The sequence below is a fragment of the Eurytemora carolleeae genome, unplaced genomic scaffold (assembly GCF_000591075.1).
Source record: "Eurytemora carolleeae unplaced genomic scaffold, Eaff_2.0 scaffold1310, whole genome shotgun sequence".
In the NCBI taxonomy this organism is placed as follows: domain Eukaryota; kingdom Metazoa; phylum Arthropoda; class Copepoda; order Calanoida; family Temoridae; genus Eurytemora; species Eurytemora carolleeae.
In genome coordinates, this window is record NW_019397197.1 from 36,080 (window position 1) to 60,307 (window position 24,228).

The following is a 24,228-nucleotide window of genomic DNA, read 5'->3' on the forward strand; positions in this document are numbered from 1 at the left end:
ATATATATATAAATATATATATATAAATCTATAAAATAAGGCTCTTCGCAAACGGCTGGACTGAATGAGCTGAATTTTTTTAAGGGAACCATTGGCTGTCAGTGGGTAATATAGGCTTTAAAAAATTCGACATTTTTTTCTCCAAAAATATTTTTTTATTTGTTTTTTTCCACGGGCAACGCCGGGCACTCCAGATAGTATAACTGTAAAGCAATAATCAGAGCAGCTCCTTAGTTTTAATATTTGTTAATACAAATTGTTTCGGATTGCTCCTCTTCAGTTAATAAACATAAATATGCATATTTGAGCGAAGAGCTTTATTATTTAGATATAAATCCATGAGGCAAAGATATGAGGGTACGTAAAGTTGCAATTTCATACAGAAACCTATATTTGAGAGTAATGTTTTGCTTATCATCACTTTGTGGGAAGAAAACTTTTTTAATTAACAATTAAATTTCAATTATATAGTAGGTAATTAATATTTTAAAAAATAAAAATAATCGTTAATTTAATATGGGGTTAAAATTTCCAAATACTTTTTTATATAATTTGGATCTGTTTGCCTAGGAAAGTTTCGTCAGCTATGGCTAGGTTCAGGATATACATGTTGGTAACCGTGTGCATCTTAGAGAACCTTAGAACCACGTAGATAACAAGAGAGTTTCCTAAACATAGAGAAACGTAGATAACAAGAGAGTTCCCTAAACATAGAGAACCTTAGAACCACGTAGATAACAAGAGAGTTTCCTAAACATAGAGAACATTAGAACCACGTAGATAACTAGAGAGTTCCCTAAACATAGAGAACATTAGAACCACGTAGATAACAAGAGAGTTCCCTAAACATAGAGAACATTAGAACCATGGAGATAACTAGTGAGTTCCAGAAACATAGAGAACATTAGAACCACGTATATAACAAGAGAGTTTCCTAAACATAGAGAACATTAGAACCATAGAGATAACTAGTGAGAAAGATAGAAAGCTCCCTTAATATAGAGAATATATAGAGTTTAACTACTTCTTGCCACAAACTAACTCTGTGTGCCCAAAAAACGCAATATTTACTCACCAAGGAGTCCCAGTAAACAGATGAGACCGTAGAATATCTGTATAATAGACATAACTGGGGGAGGGAGGGTGGATGGAGGGTGGTTGGAGGAGCAGAGAGCAGATAGGTTGGAGATATTATGCATCTCTACTGGAACATCACACAAACTCAGGTTCAAGTTCAGCATATGCTCCTGGATAGAGTAAAATATAGAACTGGATACTCACTACAAAGTTTAATTTTATTGTCCCAATATCTTCGCAACCTACTATATATTTGTTACTTCAAACGTTAACTAGTTGATCTGACGATATGCTTACTTAGAAATATCAAAGATATAATGATTAATGATAAAATAAATTAGAAATTATGAGGAGATTTATCCGTGACTGAGATATTTACAAAAACAAGATGCTAATGTAAGCAGATTTTAACAAGGAATGGAATATTTTCATCTTATAAAACTTGCTTTTTGCAAGGCCACAAACTCCGATTTCCTAATTTCTCTATTTCTTTGCAACCTGATCATATTCCAAACCATGAAATATGTAAGATTTAAATAGTTTAAGATTGAGAAAGGTTTACACCATCAGGTGGAAAAGATATAGGGGATTGAAAAAAATTAAGGCGGTGGCAAAAACTCAGTTCTTTTATATCGCTAAAAAAATCTAGCACGTTTCAGGCACTTTCATAATCCTCATTTAAAATGGCCAAACTATTGTTTTAATAAGATTTAGATTTGGATTAATTCTGGAGGATTTGCATAGTGAAGATCTTCTAGTTTTTTGACAAATAACTATCAATCTAACTTTTTCATGAAAAGTTTATTGAAGTCAAACGACTGCCAAAAACTGGGATTTAATCACTTTTATTGAAATAATTTTTAAAAATGAAATTTGTCTAAAAATCCTATTTTTTTCTAATTAAAATATTTTCGAGGTGTTCCGAAGTAATACACACACATTCTTGTATATTAGGGGGAATTACATTTGTTTATTATCTTAATTCAATTAATTAGCAGGTCCGACAAGATTAATTGAATATATAATGTATATACTGCTTAATATTCAATATTCACTTTTCACGGGATAAATGAATTTGTCTGCTTGGTAATAACATTTGGTTGAAAGGGATAGATTTCGTAATAAACCTTATGAAATAAAATGTCATGAATTGCTAAATTTACGACAAAAATTGCCTAATCATGCATATAACATATAAATTATGAATTTGAGGACTATGTTTTTTCTATTTCTTATATCTAGACTTCAATGTTAATAATAGTAAATAATCTAAGGCATGTCTTTAAATAAACTTTAATTAAAAATTGTACCGACAGGGTCTTTAAAGGGAGAGTTCGCGAAAAATGAAAGGGGGTATAGGCTAATGCGATAAAAAAGCGCTTTTGATCGCTACTAATCTTACTTCTATCTGTTGCGTCTATAAGGAGAAAATTGTTAAAGACGTCTCATACCGAATAACATGGCGTCCATACAAATTGAGAAAATTGCAACATATGACTTAGACCGTAAAAAATCAATTTAATTTCAAACAAGTCATCGATTATCTTTCGCCACATTTGTATATATTTGATATTTCATACTAGTTTTGATTTTGTTTTTTTTAAATTATATTTAGCTTACAACTTGTTTTCGAATATTCCTGGAAAATATAAAAATGTCGTCTTCATTGCCAAAAATCCTCGAAACAGGAAAAAATGTTTTTATAAGTAACTCTCAGATCATAACAATTAAAACATATTATGAAAAAGATAATCGATGACTATAGGTTGTAATATCTGAATGATTTGTTTGAAATTAAATTGATTTTTACGGTCTAAGTCGTATGTTGAAATTTTCTCAATTTGTATGGACGCCATGTTATTCGGTATGAGACGTCTTTAACAATTTTCTCCTTATAGACGCAACAGATAAAAGTAAGATTAGTAGCGATCAAAAGCGTTTTTTCATCGCATTAAGCCTATACCCCCTTTCATTTTTCGCGAACACTCCCTTTAATTATATTCTTAACTATATCAAAACATTATTAATTGAATTGGAAATATAGGTCAGGTCATTTATACAGAAAAAGTTATTAATTATTTATCTACATAGTACATTTAGGATTCACATTGTATCATGTAAATGTTTTTTATTAAAGTGAAATTTATAAAGATAAATTTGTTATTTATGCGAAAAGGAATGGAGTCTTTGCCACAAATTCAGTTTTTGTAAAACCTTATTATGTAAACCTTTGATATTTCAAACTTACATTATTTGATCTAATAGCATTCATAGTTTGAAATATTATAGGTCTACGACATTGGGTTGCAACGATATTGAAATTAGAAAATCAGAGTTTTTGGCAAAAACTTAAATCCTTTACTGCGACCAAAGAAATTTAAAAGCAACCCGTGGATGTCTACAAATCAGAAGTAATTGATATTTCACCCATTTTTGAATAGCCTTTAAATTCCCTTTCAGGATCGAAGGAAGAAAACAAATGTTTACCTGAAGCACATACTGCTCAGCTAGAGAAAGTTCTGATACCATTGTGTAGAGTTTTGTTTTTATTTATACAAATTTTTCACAAAATATTTAATACACGTCAACATTGTTCAATGTTCAGACATATTTCTAATTCACGTTATGCCATACAGCTGTAAGGTGTCTATTTGACAGCTAGAGCTGTGCTACAGCTGTAAGGTGTCTATCTGACAACTAGCTGTACTACAGCTGCAAGGTGTCTATCTGACAACTAGCTGTACTACAGCTGTAAGGTGTCTATCTGACAACTAGCTGTACTACAGCTGTAAGGTGTCTATCTGACAACTAGCTGTACAACAGCTGCAAGGTGTCTATCTGACAACTAGCTGTACTACAGCTGTAAGGTGTCTATCTGACAGCTAGCTGTGCTACAGTGTAAATGTATAAGCCGACTATGACTGTAGACTAGTCCCTATATATATCCTCAGCTTTGCTGGTGAAATCTCCTAACGCGGACACACATCACAAATTGAGGATTTTCTCAATATTCCCACTCGCGGATTTTCGGGGATATTTTGAGGAATTTCAAAATTAGTTTTGGGGGATTTGAATCTGTAGTCCGTGGCGTTGCTGGCTGTTAACTTCAGACATGAGATAATATTTCAACTTTTCCTATTTTCCACAATCCCTGTGAAAACTTTATAGATTATTTTCCGTGCAGTTTCTTTCTTCTTTTTTCCTTTTTTTGTAGATTTGCATTTTCATGCACATTCCAGCCCATTCACTGCCAGCACACAAATTCAATCTGAAAAATAAAAAAATAGAACATTTGTTGAAATTAATTCTATTTCACGTTAATCCACGAATTCTGATGAAGTTATGTTTAGACCTCCTGTTTTAGTATCAATTTCTTTCCAGTGAGAAATTATGGAGGGGGGGGGGACTATCCAAATAAACACTTTTTCTTCAAACATAAACTAAACTATGATACAGTGTTAGTATATTCTGCAAAAAGTTTAGAATTTACAGAAGGTGAATAGAGAGGGATAGATTAGACAGGAAACATTTATCTAGAACAGGATACTGAATACATTCATAACATTTATATATATTAAAGGGATTGTCGTACGTAATTTAAACTTATTCTCTTTTTACAGAGTTATGCATCTGTATTTATAATATATTTATATACCTGTATTTACATATATATAAGGTATGCGTGGTATAGAACTTCCTTATTCATTGTTTCACTGAGCTCACTGAGCCCCTGATCTGAGCTTGAATTAAGCCTCAAAACAGAACATATTATTCTTGTTCCTACACCAATGGTGCCTATCAGCTGATTGCCCGTATACCTATCTTGAGATGGGTATACGCGACGGATCCATCCCAGATTAACAACAACAATTTTTTTTCTTCTATTTTTTTAAATTTTCTCTTTTTTATCTTTTATATGTAAATATTTTATAACGTCAATGATGAAAATAAAATATTTTTATATTTGTAAACGGCTCCTGGTTTTATATATACCTTGGTTTTAATATATTCTCTAAGCGTACAAGGTTCAAGTACTTAAAACTGCATTCCTTAAACTCCACAAGAGCACAATCCTTGCATTTTACAAATATTTTGCATTTCCTTCTCTTTACAACTTGTTTAACATATCTTTCAGGTTTCAGCACTTTCCTGTTTTTCACTTAAGATCTTTGAAAAAATTTTCTAAAACTCTTTAAAATTTTATCAGTAATCTTTCATATATGATCAACGATGTTTCTTTTTTCTTAAATTAGCATTAGTTCTTCTCTCTCAAGTCAACGATCAGTGATCATGATGATCTTTCTTTCCTCTCAAATCAATGATCTTTTGAATCTTCCAGTTCCTTCAACAAAACCTTTAATTTTATTTTTCGTATCAACCATTTTTTTCTTTTCAATCAATTTTCTTTTTTATTTCCAAATTACTTAACTTTTTACATTTGAGAAATGTAATTTGAGTTTATTTATTTTGGCTTTGTCTGAATATTTCTTTGTTGTGTTTTCAATCATAAAATATGAATGGAATATTTTACATATATTGCGTAAATGTTTTTTGGAAGTTTTGTCCTTGTTTTTGTTTCTACTGTAAACGATTTGAATACTTTGATATATTGATTATCAAGCAAAAAATTGAATCATCTTGAAATCTAGGCCAAGGGGGAAGGGGGGCTTTCCCCTTTTATGACAAGTTTCTAACGCTAAACTTTAGAACATTAGATCGAAATGCGGGATGTTTAACAAATTATACAATGATTTAAAAGTCTAGGTCTCATCCCCCTCCCAGCCTTGTTTACAGATACAGGATTACCCTCAAATAATGTAACGACGACCTGAAATCATTTGTTTTTGTTCTTCTGCTATAAGTCTTAATAATTCAGATTTTTAAATTCTGAAAAGAAGTGAACAAGAATCCATGAATAATTTCTGTGTACTGTCGTCCCTGCGGTCTTATTCTGTGTGGGTAATTTGTGTTTTATAGAATTGAATTGATACATTTTTTGCATTTTTTGCTGGTTTTTCTACGTCTACATAAAAAGGATGAACTTTAAGTGAACAAATTACATCATTTAGCCACCATATCATTAATCAGAATTAAGTAAACTCTCATTTATTAAACATATTTTGGTGGGATAAATACAAATATTATTCACAACCTTACAAGCAAAACAAAAAGCAATCAAACAAAATCAAAATGGTCGCTTTAATTCACTTTAACGAAATATTTTTCGTTTTATTCTAGCTTTAGATAGTGCCAATTAAGAATGCACAAACTATGGAATCGATAGAACACCGGGTCATGGTCATAGAACAATAATACAGGGGGGGCAAGGGGGCAGTGCCCCCCTAGACATGTAAAGGGGGGGCTATGCCCTCCGCATAGAACTCAGAGCGTTCACACTTTTCAAATCTTAAACTGAAGAGTGAAGAACATAAAAAAATTAGTTTGATGTTTATTCAGTGCACTGAGAAGATTGTATACGTGAACCAGAGCCACCATGACAGAAGTCCGAATGATAAATCTATTTTTAGAATGCACATTCATCCTAATCGGATGGGCGGTATCAGGGATAGCGAAGTAAAACAATTATTTTAAATGCCAAGCCACGAAGGCTGAGTTTTGAGCTAGTAAAAGACCTTTTTTTATTTTTTCAAAATTTAGATTTAATTTACTTTATTCACTGCACCGCCGTTTTGTAATCTTTCTTTTTGTTCCAAACTAGCTGTAGTGCCCGGCGTTGCCCGTGGACTTTTAAAAATCGAACTAAAAAACTAAAAAACAAAAAACATAAGACATAAGACATAAAAACATAAAACAAAAGACATAATTATTTGCTGGAACTTTGTAATTTTTGCATCTCAAAGAATTTCAGTTTAAGTTGAGTTTTTCATTTTCAAAAATGTCTTTTACTATCTCTAGTTTAAATACTAATTATTGCTAACATAACAGTATAATATTATGTCGATTTTTTAGAAACAATGCTTTTTTTCTGCTATTTTTGTTTGAAGGAGAGAATAAGTATAGTACTTACTGCAAGGTAATTGGACTGTATGTGTACCTTTAAAGTATCTTATACTAATGCCTGATATCTAAGAAGCCAAATGTTTCGAATTTACAGTTCAATTTTGCCCCCCCCCTTGGAGCTCCTAGGGGGAGGGCAAAAAAAATGTTTGCGCTTCGAGCAAATATCGCCCCCCCCCCCAGATTTATTCTGTATACGCCCTTGTTGACAATTACTAGTGATTAAAGTATAGACAGTTTCTTTACCCCTTTTCTTTTCCTTGAACTTTATAACTAGGAAAAGTAAAAATGATGTTTCAGTTTTGACTTTTTAGAAAAAGATATTATCGCATAATGAAGACTTCTCTTTGTCGCCAGCAGTTCAGATAAAAAGTAAAAATTCTTAAGAAAATTCGAGAATTTATAAGAAATTCTCATTTTCTATATTTATTATCAAATATATGTCAAAACTCAAAGTCGGTAAAAATCCTTTCAATTTCCCGGTGAACTGGAGTGTGCATATTTTCAATTAATTTTTGCAATGATCAGTTTGCATATTTTGCGCTTGGGTCAATTTATAGGATTTGGGTCAAAATTATCTGGGAGGATGCGAAGTTGATGAAATCTCATCACATCTTATTGAAGTTTTTAAACCCAGCTTATTTTCACTCATTTTATTGAAAGGTAAAAATTAAATGTCGGCAATANTCAAATCGTAACAACTATTCAATCTTCAGAAAACTGATTTCTTAGCTTGACAAATTTATAGCTTCATCTAAACATTTTTTGTTAAAATATAAATATAAGAAGACCGAGATTAATGGGGAAACATGAATGGCGGAGACCCTTCTCCGGATCATTTTTCATATTTTCCTGCTCCCCTCCCCACCTCCCCAGTTTTCGCAGATTTACTTTTAACGAAAATATGCAAATTTCGTCGCAAAAGTCAATCAGGAGTTTGCAAAAGTCTTCGTTAAAATAAAGCTGTTATGCAGCTGTTAAATCTTCAAAAATCTGAAAAAATTAGCCGGGTTAGTAAGTTAAAATTAAAGGTATTACCCCCCCCCCCTCTCCTTACTACCCCTCCCCATTCTTCACTTCCTGTTCTATTATCCCCCCGCCACTCCCTTTCTCCAAATTTCCTTCCTCATTAAAATGTCACTCTGACTTTGTTTTGAAATAATGTGTTATTTTTGATTTAAAAATTTCTTTCTTCCTCTGAGCTTTCAAATATTTATTTTAAATTTAGCAGGTTACCCTGTTAATTTAACATGTTACCCTGTTAATTTAACATGTTACCCTGTTAATTTAACATGTTACCCTGTTAATTTAACATGTTACCCTGTTAATTTAACATGTTACCCTGTTAATTTAACATGTTACCCTGTTAATTTAACATGTTACCCTGTTAATTTAACATGTTACCCTGTTAATTTAACATGTTACCCTGTTAATTTAACATGTTACCCTGTTAATTTAACATGTTACCCTGTTAATTTAACATGTTACCCTGTTAATTTAACATGTTACCCTGTTAATTTAACATGTTACCCTGTTAATTTAACATGTTACCCTGTTAATTTAACATGTTACCNTGAAAAAAAAGAAATTCTTGGGGAGGGTAAAGAAACTGTTCAAATATAATTATAAGAGAGGGTAGAAGAGATGTTTAAAAGGGAAGAAGGGTAGAGAAACTGCAGTTCAAAGGTTAATTTTGAAATTTTTGTTTTTGAATTTTTAAATTAGCAACCAACAAGCAAGCCAAGTAATGATGTATAAATATTTAGATAAGTTCAGTTTAGTTTTTTCGATTAACTTTCAGAAGTAAAAAATACGTCATCCAACGTCGCGTCGGAGTAAAATTAGTGTTAAATATTTTCCAAGATTGCTGAATAAAAATATAAATTGGAAGGTCTCCAAGTCTAGGGGAGAGGGAAGGCATCATTAAATTCGCATTTGCTCAATTTCTGCAAAACATGAAGGGGGGGGGGCGCGGGGTTTGCCACAGTTTTAGATCTAAGTGACAGAGTGTAAAATGCAAAATAAAAATCAGAAACTCACATTTTCCAATTGCACAAAAAAACTATTTTTGAATAAAATTCTTTTGATAATTTTTAAATTATTCTTCTTAGCTAAATGTTTTAAGTCCGATGCATTTTCTATTAAAAATGAAAATTATCAATAAGAAATGATAATTTGATTGGCAGATTTCAGCAAACATATCTTTGATTGGCCTAAGTGGAAGGTGGGAGGGGGGATGATATTGATGAAAGGATGATGTCTCTATCTTGATATATCTATAAGATAAGCGGGTTAACAGTTAACAAGTCTAAACGCGAATTAAATTTGAATGTTTTTAGTTCTAGTTGAGTTGCATTCAGCAACCCATGAGAAATATTCAAACTTAAATTTGTACTTTCTCTTGTTTAAAAACAAAACAAAGTGTAAACAACTATTATTTCAAAGTTCATTTCTCTTCATTTTTTCAATTTCTAATTTTAAATATATTTTCGAATTGGAAGAAATCAATATTTTCAAACTTATAAATTTCAAGATTGTAAATGGCGGCCGACAAATCGTTTTGCAAGGTGACAAAAATAAATCGAATTTCGGCTTGAAATGCATTTACTAGGCTTAGACACATTGAAACATGTCAAATACTTCATTAGTATCAATAGTATACTATATATAGCAGCTGTTTGTTGGTTTATTAGTATCAATAGTATACTATATATAGCAGCTGTTTGTTGGTTTATTAGTATCAATAGTATACTATATATAGCAGCTGTTTGTTGGTTTATTAGTATCAATAGAATACTAAATATAGTAGCTGTTTGTTGGTTTGTTTGTGTCCTAGAAACGTTAAATCGAACTCGAATTTTGTCTAGGGCCAAAAAATGTCAGCCCATTCGGTCCAGCCGTTTGGCCGGCTATAGGGAACATACGAATGTCTTGTTTTATTATATAGATGTATGTCTGGAAACTGTGGCATGATGTTGGCATGTCTCTATTTTGGTCTTTTTGTCCCTGTCTGACAAAAATAATAAGACGAAAATCATATTGAAAAAAAATATTAAAAACGCCCAAAACAACAAAAATTATTAAAGACTTATTGAAATAATGTAAAATTAAAACTAAAATTCATGGCACATAAACTATAGAGCAATAAAAAATATAAAAAGGTAAAAAAAAGTTTATTAAAGTAATAATTTGATGCTTTACGAAAACAGTAAAAATTTTATCGTCTTTAGGTAACTTTAAAGGCTTTTGAATAATACATCAAGGGATGGGGGGGGGGGGCAGAACAGAAATATACAAAGAGAATATAAAGTTCTTTTTCACAAGTCTTTACAAGTCGGCCATTTCTTTTGATTAAACATAATGTAATGACAAAGAAACAAAGAACTGCGAGGAAAAGTAATAAATATTAATAAGCTTGCAAGAAGTTTAACAATAAACACTTGTTCATAAAATCCAATGAATTGGAATTATTCTATAAATAAAAATTGGGGTTTCCTTTATAATTTTCTATCATGAGTGAAATACATCAACATACTTTCAAGACAAACAAATTGGAAAAATTTCAAATCAAAAAATCAAAAAATTAAGTTTGTGCGTTATATAAATATATATATGCATTATATATATGTGGTATATGCGGTGAAAGAAAAAAAGAAAGAAAGAAAGAAAGAAAGAAAGAAAGAAAGAAAGAAAGAAAGAAAGAAAAAAAGAAAGAAAGAAAGAAAGAAAGAAAGAAAGAAAGAAAGACAGAAAGAAAGACAGACAGAAAGAAAAAAGAAAGAAAGAAAGAAAGAAAGAAGGAAAGAAAGAAAGAAAGAAAGAAAGAAAGAAAGAAAAAAGAAAGAAAGAAAAAAGAAAGAAAGAAAGAAAGAAAGAAAGAAAAAAAAGAAAGAAAGAAAGAAAGAAAGAAAGAAAGAAAAAAAAAAGAAAGAAAGAAAGAAAGAAAGAAAGAAAGAAAGAAAGAAAGAAAGAAAAAAAGAAAAAAAGAAAGAAAAAAATAAAGAAAGAAAGAAAGAAAGAAAGAAAAAAAGAATGAAAGAAAGAAAGAAAAAGAAAGTAAAAAAGAAAGAAAGAAAGAAAGAGAGAAAGAAAAAAAAGAAAGAAGGAAAGAAAGAAAGAAAGAAAGAAAGAAAGAAAGAAAGAAAGAAAGAAAGAAAGAAAGAAAGAAAGAAAGAAAGAAAGAAAGAAAGAAAGAAAAGAAAGAAAGAAAGAAAGAAAGAAAGAAAGAAAGAAAGAAAGAAAGAAAGAAAGAAAAAAGGAAGAAAGAACTTCAGGAATAAAGAAAGTAAGATAAAAAGACAGAAAAAAATGAAAGAAAGTAAGAATGAAAGAGAGAAAATTCTGATCTGTATTGGCTTTGTTCAAAGAAAAAATTTATTTAAACACCAAAGATTCTTAAAAACAAAACAAAAAACAAAATTGTTTATTTCACGTCTAACTAAAGTTTTAAATTGTTTATTTCACGTTAAATATAAAGTTATAAATTGTTTATTTCACGTTAAACTAAAGTAAATTGTTTATTTCACGTCAAACTAAAGTAATTGTCTAATTCACGTCAAACTAAAGTAAATTGTTTATTTCACTTCAAACTAAAGTAAATTGTTTATTTCACTTCAAACAAAAGTAAACTGTTTATTTCACTTCAAACTAAAGTAAATTGTTTATTCTACGTCAAACTAAAGTAAATTGTTTATTTCACTTCAAACTAAAGTAAATTGTTTATTTCACGTCAAACTAAAGTAAATTGTTTATTTCACGCCAAGCTAATGTAAATTGTTTAATTCACGTCAAACTAAAGTGACTTATTTATTTCACGTCAAACTAAAGTAAATTGTTTATTCTACTTCAAACTAAAGTAAATTGTTTATTTCACTTCAAACAAAAGTAAACTGTTTACTTCACGTCAAACTAAAGTAAATTATTTATTTCACGTCAAACTAAAGTAAATTGTTTATTTCACGTCAAACTAAAGTAAACTGTTTATTTCACTTCAAGCTAAAGTAGATTGTTTATTTCACGCCAAGCTAATGTAAATTTTTAATGCACGTCAAACTAAAGTAACTTATTTATTTTACGTCAACCTAAAGTAAATTGTTTACTCTACGTCAAACTAAAGTAAATTGTTTATTTCACTTCAAACAAAAGTAAACTGTTTATTTCACTTCAAACTAAAGTAAATAGTTTATTTCACGTCAAACAAAAGTAAAAAAGTAAATTGTTTATTTCACGTCAAACGAAAGTAAATTGTTTATTTCACGCCAAGCTAATGTAAATTGTTTATTTCACGTCAAACTAAAGTACATTGTTTATTTCACGCCAAGCTAATGTAAATTGTTTAATTCACGTCAAACTAAAGTAAATTGCCTTATTCATGTCAAGCTAAAGTAAATTGTTTATTTCACGTCAAACTAAAGTAACTTTTTATTTCACGTCAAACTAAAGTAACTTATTTATTTCACGTCAAACTAAAGTAAATTGCTCGTAAAAATTTATTTTTTCTGTTTTCAATCATAACTCATGTTATTGAAGAGCTATTAAGATTAATAAAAATGTTTTTATTTTCTTATGTATAACCAGACAAAATACTAAAACTACTTATGTGTGAAATCAAAACTAGAGGAGCTACAAGGTCACAAAGGCATCCCAGCATAAATTTGACAGTCTCCTTCTATCTATAGTTTGCACTTGCAGTAACTTATTGAACAGTTCTTTAATTAATGCAATTTCTCCCTTTAAAGAGGAAAAGTCTGATATATCCAAGCTTTCCCAGCTTAAAGGGTTTCTGCCAAATTTGCAATAAAAGGTAACGCGCAAATAAAGTTTCCAATTATTTGCAAACATCCTGCAGCAGCTCTCTGTTTACCTTGGAACTAGTTTGTGTACTTTGCCAATTTTGGTAATTCTCTGATTGTTTTAAGTGGCCGGGCAGGGGGGGGGNGAGTTGCATGCTAGAACAAAATAAAAAAGTAAACTTTAGAATTTTTATTGTTCCCAGTCCACGTGTATTATTCTAGAATGTGCATATAAAAATAGAAGGACAGAAAGCTAAATTACAATAAACGATCACTAAAAAATAATTAATTGTATTACACAGAAAACGTATAATTAATAATTATATGAAAATTGTAAATTTAGGAATTATCAAATTAAGTATTTTTTTCCATAAACTTAAGAAGAAATGTTTAAGTTTAGTCTTATTATCTGATGTTTGCAGTCAATATTTTTTCTTGTTTGTTGCTATAGGGTGTTGTAAAATATTTTGTATATTTCACAATAAACATTAAATTTTTCTTCGTGATCCGATCGAATGCAGTTAACACTTTTACATCAGACTATTTAAAAATTTATTTTTTCTAGAATTTGTGGTGAAAACTTTGACAAGTTACATGCAAGAATGATTNCCCCTCCCCTATATAGTCGTTTAGAATATACATATATTTGAAACAAATTCCCTCCCGTTCCCCTGGGAGCAGACTATTCAATCATTCAAAATTCAAATCATTCAAAATAAGATTTTTTTTACGAAAATGACATCATTATTTTGAAACATTTTCTTCTTGCTCTAATCTCTATAACTTTACCTTTAGATGTAAAAAAAGTGAGACTTTGAAAATTTTTCCTAATTGAAAAAAAAGAAATTCTTCGGTCCTAACTATCTTCTTCTAATCAGGTGAATGTTTTATTTAATGTTATCATTATGTTTAGAGTTGTTCTTGTTCTGTAAGACTATGAAGCCAAGCAATTGACCGGATATAGACAATATCCAATCCTACAGAATCAGACATACATGGTATAATGATTAGAAATACAAGTTTGCACAGGGTATTAAAGCTACAGATATCTGTGATATTTACATCTGACATTGAGGTTAAAAAAATAAAAGATTGGACATCGAGGTTAAAAAATAAAAGATTGGACATCGAGGTTAAAAATAAGAGATTGGACATTAAGGAATTTTAGAGAGTTTAAACATATTTATGGTTTTAAACATAAATTGAAACAGAAAGTAATGGATAGAAACAATGTGTAAAGAGTAAATGTAAAGGTATAAAATCTAGATTATAACTTTCATAAAAAAAACACAATAATTTATAATAATAAAGGAAATAATGGGATAAATTACATGTATTATTAATTGTGGCAAATTACAAGTATAAAGTGAAAACAAACAACTTGGCTTTTGGTTCTAATTCATGGTTTGCATGTAAAATGTAGAAAATACTGGTTTTTATTTATTGGTTTAGTTTAGAACCATTTACCGGGAAATTCCATAAAAAGTAATAAAGCGTCTGGACAGTGAAGGGCCTAGTTAATACGTTTTAATAATGAATATGTTGTAAAGTTAATTGGATAGGTTGTATGGTTGGATGGTAGATACGTTGTAAGCTTGGCTATATCACTATAGTTTCAGTAGAAGTTAATATTTCCATTTACTGTTAGCGCCGATTCAAGGATTCATATCTCTAATTGGATAATGAGATAGATAGAAAGATAGATGTTACCAAGATACTATTTGTATTGGTTCAGAATAGACAACAAACACATGACTGAAATCTGATTGGATCAGGCCATAATGGAATCGGCATATAAGTGTAATTGTTAGGGGTTGAGGGTTGATACGTTGTAATGCTTAAAATTTATTTCTTTATCTTATGAAAACCTTTTTTGCAAGTTCTTTCATTAAAACATTTTAAAACTTTGAATAATTGAGATAGTTTAGTCCAGCACTTACAATAATAAATTATTTACATTTAGCTTAATATAACCCTTAAAATCCGTCGGTACTGGGAACATTTGTCACACAGAAAAAAATCATTAAATTCCAAATTATCTATTTCTTAAGTGCACATTGCGTCTATAACACGTGATATCATGTATTAAATGAACTCTCGCCAACATTACTTAATTCGAATTAAGTGACAAATTTCTCACTAGCTTGGAAACCCAACTTTGCCTGGAGTTTTCCCAATAAATGCCAAGATTCACCTTAAAATTATGAATTTACACATAACTTTGACCGTGGTTTTTTTTGAAAAATATTTACTTCGAGTGATTGAAAAGCAATGATATCTTACGTCAAGATTTTTCAGATATGCCGGTCCATCGTTAATGGCAATATTCAATGTAAGAATCACTTGAAACTATATACATATATTTTTATTTTTAAAAGATCATAACGTCTTATATTTAATGTTTATATCCTGTAAACGTGAATACTGTCTAGTATCCATGTACTGCCAAATTACCTATATTAAGGAATCCCATTATAGATAAACTGGGTGGGAGGGGGACATCAGATAGAAAGAACGCTTTTTGCCTTTTATAAAAGATATAAAAGTATAAGGATTTTTTATAAAATTGATCTGAAAGGTCTGTATAGCTATAATTTTAGTATATTTTCTATTCACAACTGTACCTTTAATTCTTTGTTTGATATTCGTATTTTTTTAGCTGAAAATTTAGTGCAGTTTATCTAGTGAAGTGACCCTCCATTTTAAACAAATGAATAAGGCTTTTACCATCTATTTTCCAGAAATATTAGTATAAAAGTAAAAATGAAAAGCAAGGTAAAAACAATCTCCGTAGACTGAAATAAGAGAATAGTTTCTTTTAACAACGTACATGTTATTCTCTTCCTAATTTGTCAAACATAGAGTATATATATTTATAGACATCTCTCATATTGGACATTTCTTAGATCTTAGAACAGGTATTTTCATAGAGATAGGGATAGAAAAGAAAAATATCTTTTCTTTGACTTAAAAAGATATGATATTGAGATAGTTTTGAACTTGTTAGACTTCTCCTTGTAAATAGGACTAAATACCAAGACACAATATCCGTCACAGAGATTCAAAGGTTGAATGAGAATTTTGCCAATTCATTCTTAAAATCTAAAGCCAATGTGCAAATGTCTTGATGTACAGAAATGTATAAGTAAATTATGTAAAATCAAATGTCTTGAGCTTCAGAAATGTATATGTAAGTTATGTAAAACCAAATGTCTTGAACTACAGAAATGTATATGTGAATTATGTAAAATCAAATGCCAACACTTTAAAGTAGACCAAGCTTTGAAAATTGATTTTGATTTTCATAGTAATTTGGAACTGCATTGTGCCTTTAGGTCCTACTGGTCAAGCATCAAATCCACAGTGTGCCTTTACGTCCTACTGATCAAGCATCAAATCTACATTGTTCCTGTAGGTTCTACTGGTCAAGCATCAAATCTACATTGTGCCTGTAGGTCCTACTGATCAAGCATCAAATCTACATTGTGCCTGTAGGTTCTACTGGTCAAGCATCAAATCTACATTGTGCCTGTATGTTCTACTGGTCTTGTGCCTGTAGATCCTACAGATCAAGCATCAAATCTACATTGTGCCTGTAGATCCTACTGATCAAGCATCAAATCTATATTGTGCCTGTAGGTTATACTGCTCAAGCATTAAATTGACATAATGCCTGTAGGTCCTACTGGTCAAGCATCAAATCTACATTGTGCCTGTGGGTCCTACTGATGAAGCATCAAATCTACATTGTGCCTGTAGGTTCTACTGGTCAAGCATCAAATCTACATTGTGCCTGTAGGTCCTACAGATCAAGCATCAAATTTACATTGTGCCTGTAGGTCCTACTGATCAAGCATCAAATCTACATTGTGCCTGTAGGTTCTATTGGTCAAACATCAAATCTATATTGTGCCTGTATGTTCTACTGGTCAAGCATAAAATCTACATTGTGCCTGTAGTTCCTACTGATCAAGCATCAAATCTACATTGTGCCTGTAGTTCCTACTGATCAAGCATCAAATCTACATTGTGCCTGTAGGTCCTACTGATCAAGCATCAAATCTACATTGTGCCTGTAGATCTTACTGGTCAAGCATCAAGTCTACGTTGGCCTGTAGGTCCTACTGATCAAATCTACAGTGTGCCTGTAGGTCCTACTGATCAAGCATTAAATCGAAATAATGCCTGTAGGTCCTACTGGTCAAGCATCAAATCTACATTGTGCATTTAGGTCCTACTGATGAAGCATCAAATCTGCATTGTGCCTGTAGATCCTACTGGACACAGTGCATATGCACATAGACATAAATACACATTATATACACATTGACACAATGCATCGGCACATAGACATAAATAGTAATACAATTTATTGATACATTACACATAGAACGGAAGACATCATTTTGTTTTGAATTTATAATGTTTAATTGGAAAAATTAGGTTTTGCGTAAATTTAATGCTAGAGGAGCTACGAGGTCACAAAGTTGATGGTACGAGGGAAGTCTCCTTCTTTCTAGTTTTCAGTTTAAGATATATAAAGAAGAAAGAAAGGGAGGAAAACGAAATAAATCTTGATCACTTTCAAAGATAAGTTACACAAAGATTGTCCAAGGGAAATGTCTTAAGTTTAAATTTTCTAATCTATTGCAAAGGTGTTTGTAGATAGGAGAAAAGATATATTGATTCAAAAATTAGAACGAAAATATTTTGAAATGGAAAAGATTAGAACTTAGCTCATTTTTTATCTAAAAAAAATATTCCCCTAATTTCTACACTTAATAAATTACAACACGTCAGACTGAATACTTTATTATTTCAAATGAACCAAAAGAGAAATAGAGTAAATTAAATTGAAAAATATAATATTTAAAAAGATTTGTTTGTTATATTTCTTATAATAAAATCTTATCATTTCTTAAAAGAGCATTAACATCCTACGTTTGCCAAAAGGTTCTTACTCATTCATAAAAACTTTTAAAAAAGAAACCTTGTCACTGTCAGTCACTCAAAATTCGCGAGTGGATTCAAAAAGAACCAAAAAAAAACGATTTTTGGTATTGTTGTAGAAGTCGCTGCAATTAAAATTTGTTGCTTTTTATTTTCACTCTGCGGTCCAACAATAAATGAAAAAATATGTCAACCCTCCCCCAACTTCCCTCAGTTGTCTAATAAGGTTAATAAATAATCATAATTTGTAATTATTGGGGAAAAGTTTTCTTTACTTTAAAAGTTACCACAATTGGGTCAAACAAAGACTTGAACACATTCCTTTGTTGTGAAGACAGTTTCGCCAGAATACAGTGAAACTCAGAAAGCTCTGGGACAGGAAGACGAGATTTAAACTTAATTTATGACTTTAAATACTACAATGACCATCAGACACAGCAATTGTGCGGCGTAAACAAACCTTATAAGTGTAAGAAAAACAGATGTTTAGAATAAACTATTTTGATATTTATAAATCTTTAAAACGATCGTTTTAAAACGATCGCTGTTGAAAACGATAGTTTTTAAAGGGATGAAAATAAGTTATGATAGTTTTTAAGAAGAAAAACGAAACGATATTTTTCAAAACGATTATATTTTTAAAAAGAAAATTTTCAAAGATGGAAAAACGGTAGTTTTGAAAACGCTTGAATAAAAAGCTTCTAACGATCAAATTTGGTTAAATAAAATGTATACCAAAACGATTGGTTTTTCTTCAAAACTACATTTTTGTCCTTTCGCTTTTCGTTTTCAAAAGTCTAAAACTAACACATTGTACACATTGTTAGCTTTAACAATTCGTTTTGTTAGTTAGTTTAGAAAAATTCAAAATAAAAATAAAAACTATCGCTTTCCGATCTTTATTGAAAACGGTGAGCACCCCTACTTATTGCGCATCCTAATTATAGTTCATTATTTATTAGTTGCAGAATGTGTTGTACAACGTAACAATTTTTAACATCTCTTCTAGTTCTTAGCTGAAACTTCTGTAACGTTGATACAGGGGCAGGTTTGGGATTAAAATCTCGTGTTAGCACGTACCATCATCCCCTCCTTCAGATTAAACTTTTAAACTTTTAAACTTTTCCATGATAAATTTAGGAGTTCTCCGGAAATTTTTACAAGAAAACAAATTATCAGGAATATTTTTAATAAAGTTTTTTTTAATGATCATTGAAAACTGTTTATTTGTAGATTTTTTATTTTTTGCAATTAAAAACAAACTAAATGTACTTTAAATAAAAATTTTAAATTTTTTAGACTATTGGGAAAGGGGGAAAAGAACTTGAGCATGAGGAGTTATCAATGAGAGCTTTATATTCAGGGCTGCAAAAAAGTGTAAATGGTTTGGTAAGTTCAAACATAGGCCACTGCCAGCTCAGAATGTCAGGAATTGTGAAAGCTCTACTAAATTCGTACCGGTCTGACCCAATCCATATACTGAACACACTGTACATACTGTACCGGTCCAACCCAATCCTCATACTACTGTACATACTGTACCGGTCCGGCCCAATCCTCATACTGTACATAGAATTAATGGTTGGCAGAATTTCAATATTTCATTAAAAGTACGACATTTAAAAACTGATTTTCGCCGTTTACACCTTGCTTGTTCTCTGATTGGTCCGGATTCAGTATATAGTTTAAGGTGAGGCAAAGGCCTAGCGACACTTTAAAGTCGGCTCGGTCTCAATACTTGATACACAGTTGTATATCCGGCCATTTATCTTTAAAGTATAGTTGTAAGGATGAAGGTCTGTGAGTTGACTGTAAAATAGTTCTAATTTATCTCGTTAATCTTCTCACACAAAACAAATGTTGGGAAGTTCAGAGTGTTTTTCGGTTCTAGACATTAGAAGAAAAAGTAAACAACTTCTTTAGTTATTACACTTTAAAATCTAGTTTTCGGTGTTCACTGTTCAGTGTTCAGTGTTCAGTGTTCAGTTTTCGGTTTTTAGTAATCAGTGGTTGCAGTGTTCAGTGTTCAGTGTTCAGTTTGATCTAGTTTGGTCTAATTGGATCTTGTTTGATCTAGTTTGATCTAGTTTGATCTAGTTTGATCTAGTGTAATCAAGTTTGTCAAGTTTGATCTAGTTTGATTAAGTTTGAACAAGTATGAACTAGTTAAATTTAGTTTGGTCTAATTGGATCTTGTTTTATCTAGTTTGATCTAGTTTGATCTAGTGTAATCAAGCTTGTCTAGTTTGATCTAGTTTGATCTAGTGTAATCAAGCTTGTCTAGTTTGATCTAGTTTGATCAAGTTTGATTTAGTTTGATGAAGTTTGAACAAGTATGAACTAGTTAAATCTAGTTTGGTCTAATTGGATCTTGTTTGATCTAGTTTGATCTAGTGTAATTAAGTTTGTCTAGTTTGATCTAGTTTGATCAAGTTTGATATAGTTTGATCAAGTTTGATCTAATTGGATCTTGTCTGATCTAGTTAGATCTGATTTGATTTTTTTGGATCAAATTTTATTTTATTGGATCTAATTTGATATGTTCATTTACTTTTCTAGTTTTGACTGGTTTTAGAATAAGAATTTGAAAAGGAGTTAACAAAAGAAAAAAAGATTTTCTTTTTAAATTTGAAGAATAGTTCTATTTAAAAAAAGACATAAAAATAAACTAAAGACAGTGAAACGTAATCAGCTCTTAATTAGTTAGAACAACATAAATGTACATTGTATATTAATGCATGTATTGAATATATATTGATTATATCTATAACTACAGAAGACAGTACACAGAACAGATATTGATTAGTAAATAGACTACATTGACGGTCCATCACAAACATATATACAACTATTCTATATTTATACAGTACACAATATTGACTATATTGGTGGGTGCTAAAATAAAAGTACAAATATTGAAAAATACATGTTTATATCTTCGTAAAAATTGTAATCTATGTTTGTCTAGGTTTGTTTGTTTGTACGTTCGATCATAAATCAGGAACCCATTGACCGGTTTGCCTTAATTTTTGATTGGGAACCAAGTTGCGGGTAAATTGCGGGAATAATTACGAGTGCCTGGGCAACGCTGGGTTCCCAATCTAGTATTTACTAAATCATTGTAGTACAATTTGATGACTAGCACATTAACTATATTAACTATATCTATTATCTAACTGTTCTATGTTCTATACACAGTATATCTAGCTCTTTATCTTGTTATTTCTGTGAAAGGTTTTGTCTGTCTATATATATTCATATATATACTGTAAAGGAGAATATATGATGTATAGAGCTTAGTCCAGACAACATATAGGATGTACTAAATATACTTACTACCGTTTAATATCATAAAAAAGATCCCCCCTATCATCTTTCATTAAAAATATGAACCATGAGCAATTGCCTTCATTGGAAAAAGTTTAAAAGTTATACATCTTACCGATTTAAAAGTAATATATGCAAAAGTTTAAACTGTTTTGCGTAAAAATCATTTTATCTTAAAATTTCCATAATTTTTTCATTGTTCATTATAATTCGTCAGGGAGATTAAAAATCTATTATTATTCTAAAAGATTTTTTTTAGGAAATATGTCAGGACAGGTTGTGTATTGAGGGTATCTATATATAAATTTGGCTTGTCTGTCTGTCTGTTTGTCTGTTTGTTTGTTTGTTTGTTTGTATCCAATAAACGTCAAAACGGCTGAACCGATCGGGCCCAAATTTTTTGTGGGACATCTAGGGACTCCAGGGAAGGTTTATGAATCATCAAAATTTCAAATATTTGTCTCAGTCAAAATTCGATCGTTATTAAATTTTTAAAAATTTTGAAAATCCGCGAAATTTTTTGTGAAAATCGGCGAATTATTTTTGTTTTGTTTTACGATGTACACAAAGAGAACATGTTCACAATTAATTTAGGAGATGGGCGCGAAGCGCCCTCTAAGGCTAGAAAGAAGGGCGCGAAGCGCCTTGAATTTCTAGTTTCTATATATTACTTATGCTTATATACTTGTATGTGTAAATATGGTAGGAAAAAGAAAATATATCAATGAAAGATTCCATCTTGCCATTCACTGCACCGGAACATGAAAGACAATTCAAGTGTCAGAAAACGACTAAACAGTGACAAATACACTATTATTCACTTAATTAAAGTGAAGCTGTGATTATAAAGAAGTAATATCTGTTTGTTGTTTTGTTTGTATGTCCGATCATAACTCCGGAATCCATTCACCGATTTTTTTATTGGGGACGTAGGAGAACCACGGGAATGTTCTTAGCTTGGTTTAAAAGTGTTTAGTTAAATAAGTTGACTCTTACAAAGAAATCTTTGTTTCCAATCAAAGCTGGGTTCCCAAGCTAGTCGAAAATAAATTCTTTAAAAGTTTTATTGCTGGCATTTGTCCAAATAAATTACAGGTTTTTACATTTGTAATTTAATAGTTTTATCTATTCACGAGGGTTGCAAAATGACTCTCATGATATATAGTAAATTAAACCTCATGAAGCTCTTTAAATAAACGCTCATGAGAGTCGGAGTTTAAACTCACAACAATAAGGAATTAGGAATATTGTTCATAAACGTTTAGGGTTAGAAGTTAAGACACATGAGGGTTAGGAAAATTACATTTATAAATCAACACTCAAAGATTTTATGAAAGAAATTCTTATGGGTATGTGAATTAACACTTATTGTAATATCGCTTATTTTCCACTCACAAGAATATGTTAATTAACACTCATGAGGTTCATGAATAATAGCACCCAAATGGAATTTCAAAAGAGAGAAAGTTAATCTATCTATAAATTTAGCTTGTATGTTTTTTGTATCCAATAAACGTCAAAACGGCTGAACCGATCGGGCCCAAATTTTTTGTGGGACATCACGTGACCACAGGGAAGGTTTATGAATGATAAAAAAATGTGTTTCAAAGGTTTTTAATTTTGTAAAAAAATTTAAATTCTTGAAAATCCGCGATTTTTTTTTAAAAATCCGCAATTTTTTTTCTTCTTCTTTGTTTAAAATGTAAACAAAAAGAACATGTTCACAATTTAAATAGAAGATGGGCGCGTAGCGCCCTAAAAGCCTAGTAAAGTTAAATTCAACTGTAGCCTACCTATTGTGTATCTAGAACAGTTATTTATCTGTTAACATATTGTTCCTATAATGATTTTCAAAACTTTGGTGAAAATAAAAGCAAAAGTTTCCGAGCTTTTTTAGCCCAAAGAATATAATTTTTCCCGAAAGAATAATTTATTTACCCAAAAGCTTTTAAGGTTTCCAACACGATGGGTAAACTATATATATGAGAAGGTTTGGGGGGGGGGGGTTAGTTTTTCTATAAAATATTTACATTCTGATCAAGCGTAAAACTTGCAAAGAAATGCAATTTTCAATGGTCAGAACATCAAAAGAAATATATAAGAAAATATATGATAACAAAAATATACAAGTTTAATATTCTCTAATTTAAAATACTGGTTTTCTCTCTTGTAAGTTGAAGGCCTAGTAAGCCTAGTTGTAAGATGAATTGGGCAGAATCTGGCCACCCATCCACCCAACTTATTCTACATTTATTTATATCAGGATTTATAATCATACAATTCTAGACAACAATATCCCATTCATTCACTCATTCATTAATCAGATATTCTTACTTGCAGACAGATAAACATGTCAAAAATGTTATCTTCAACAATTTAGTACTTTGCTTAACCTACTTTTAGGCGTTGAGAGGCCGAGGTTTGGTTGTGTCCGACCGGGAGCAGAGACAAACTCAAACTGAAGAGAAGAGAGGATCTGGCCTCGATTTATAGATTCACCTGCTCCCCCGTCCTCAGGTTTCTTCTTCAGGATCCCTTTTCTCTTCGTTTTAATCTCCGTCCTTTTCTCTCCGCGTTAATCTTCGTCCTAAATCCCCTATATCCATCTTCTCATCGCGTTAATTTCCGTCATAGTTCTTCAGGATCCCTTTTCTCTTCGTGTTAATCTCCGTTATAGCTCTCCAGGATCCATTTCTCTCCGCGTTAATCTTCGTCCTAAATGTCCTATATCAATATTCTCTTCATGTTAATCTCCGTCCTGGTTCTCCAAGATCTCATCTTCTCTTCATGTTTATCTCCGTACTAGTTCTTCAGGATCTTATCTTCTCTTCATGTTAATCTACGTCCGAGTTATCCAAGATCTCATCTTCTCTTCATGTTTATTTCCGTCCTTGTTCTCCAGGTTCCATATTCTCTTCATGTTTATCTCCGTTCTAGTTCTCAAGGATCCATTTTCTCCTCGTGTTAATCTTCGTCCTAGTTCTCAAGGATCCATCTTCTCCTCATGTTTATCTCAGTCCTAGTTCTCAAGGATCCATCTTCTCCTCGTGTTTATCTCAGTCCT

At 31.0% G+C, this 24,228-nt stretch overlaps 1 protein-coding gene across 4 annotated transcripts in view; it reads right to left on the reverse strand.

The window, feature by feature from the left end:
- The window catches only part of LOC111712672 (somatostatin receptor type 2), a 48,377-nt gene extending 24,744 nt beyond the window's left edge, over window positions 1-23,633 (reverse strand). For 3 of the 4 annotated variants that reach the window (XM_023487356.1, XM_023487357.1, XM_023487354.1), the window contains exons 1-4: window positions 23,562-23,633; window positions 3,565-4,345; window positions 1,076-1,247; window positions 567-668 (exon numbers count right to left, since the gene is read on the reverse strand). In XM_023487356.1, coding sequence (XP_023343124.1) covers window positions 567-668; window positions 1,076-1,247; window positions 3,565-3,606 — 316 coding nt within the window. In that variant the 5' untranslated portion in view covers window positions 3,607-4,345; window positions 23,562-23,633. Of the gene's footprint in view, window positions 1-566; window positions 669-1,075; window positions 1,248-3,564; window positions 4,346-4,732; window positions 4,878-23,561 lie in introns of those variants that run through there. The other variant, XM_023487355.1, reaches the window with a different exon arrangement.
- Window positions 23,634-24,228: the final 595 nt, after the last annotated feature.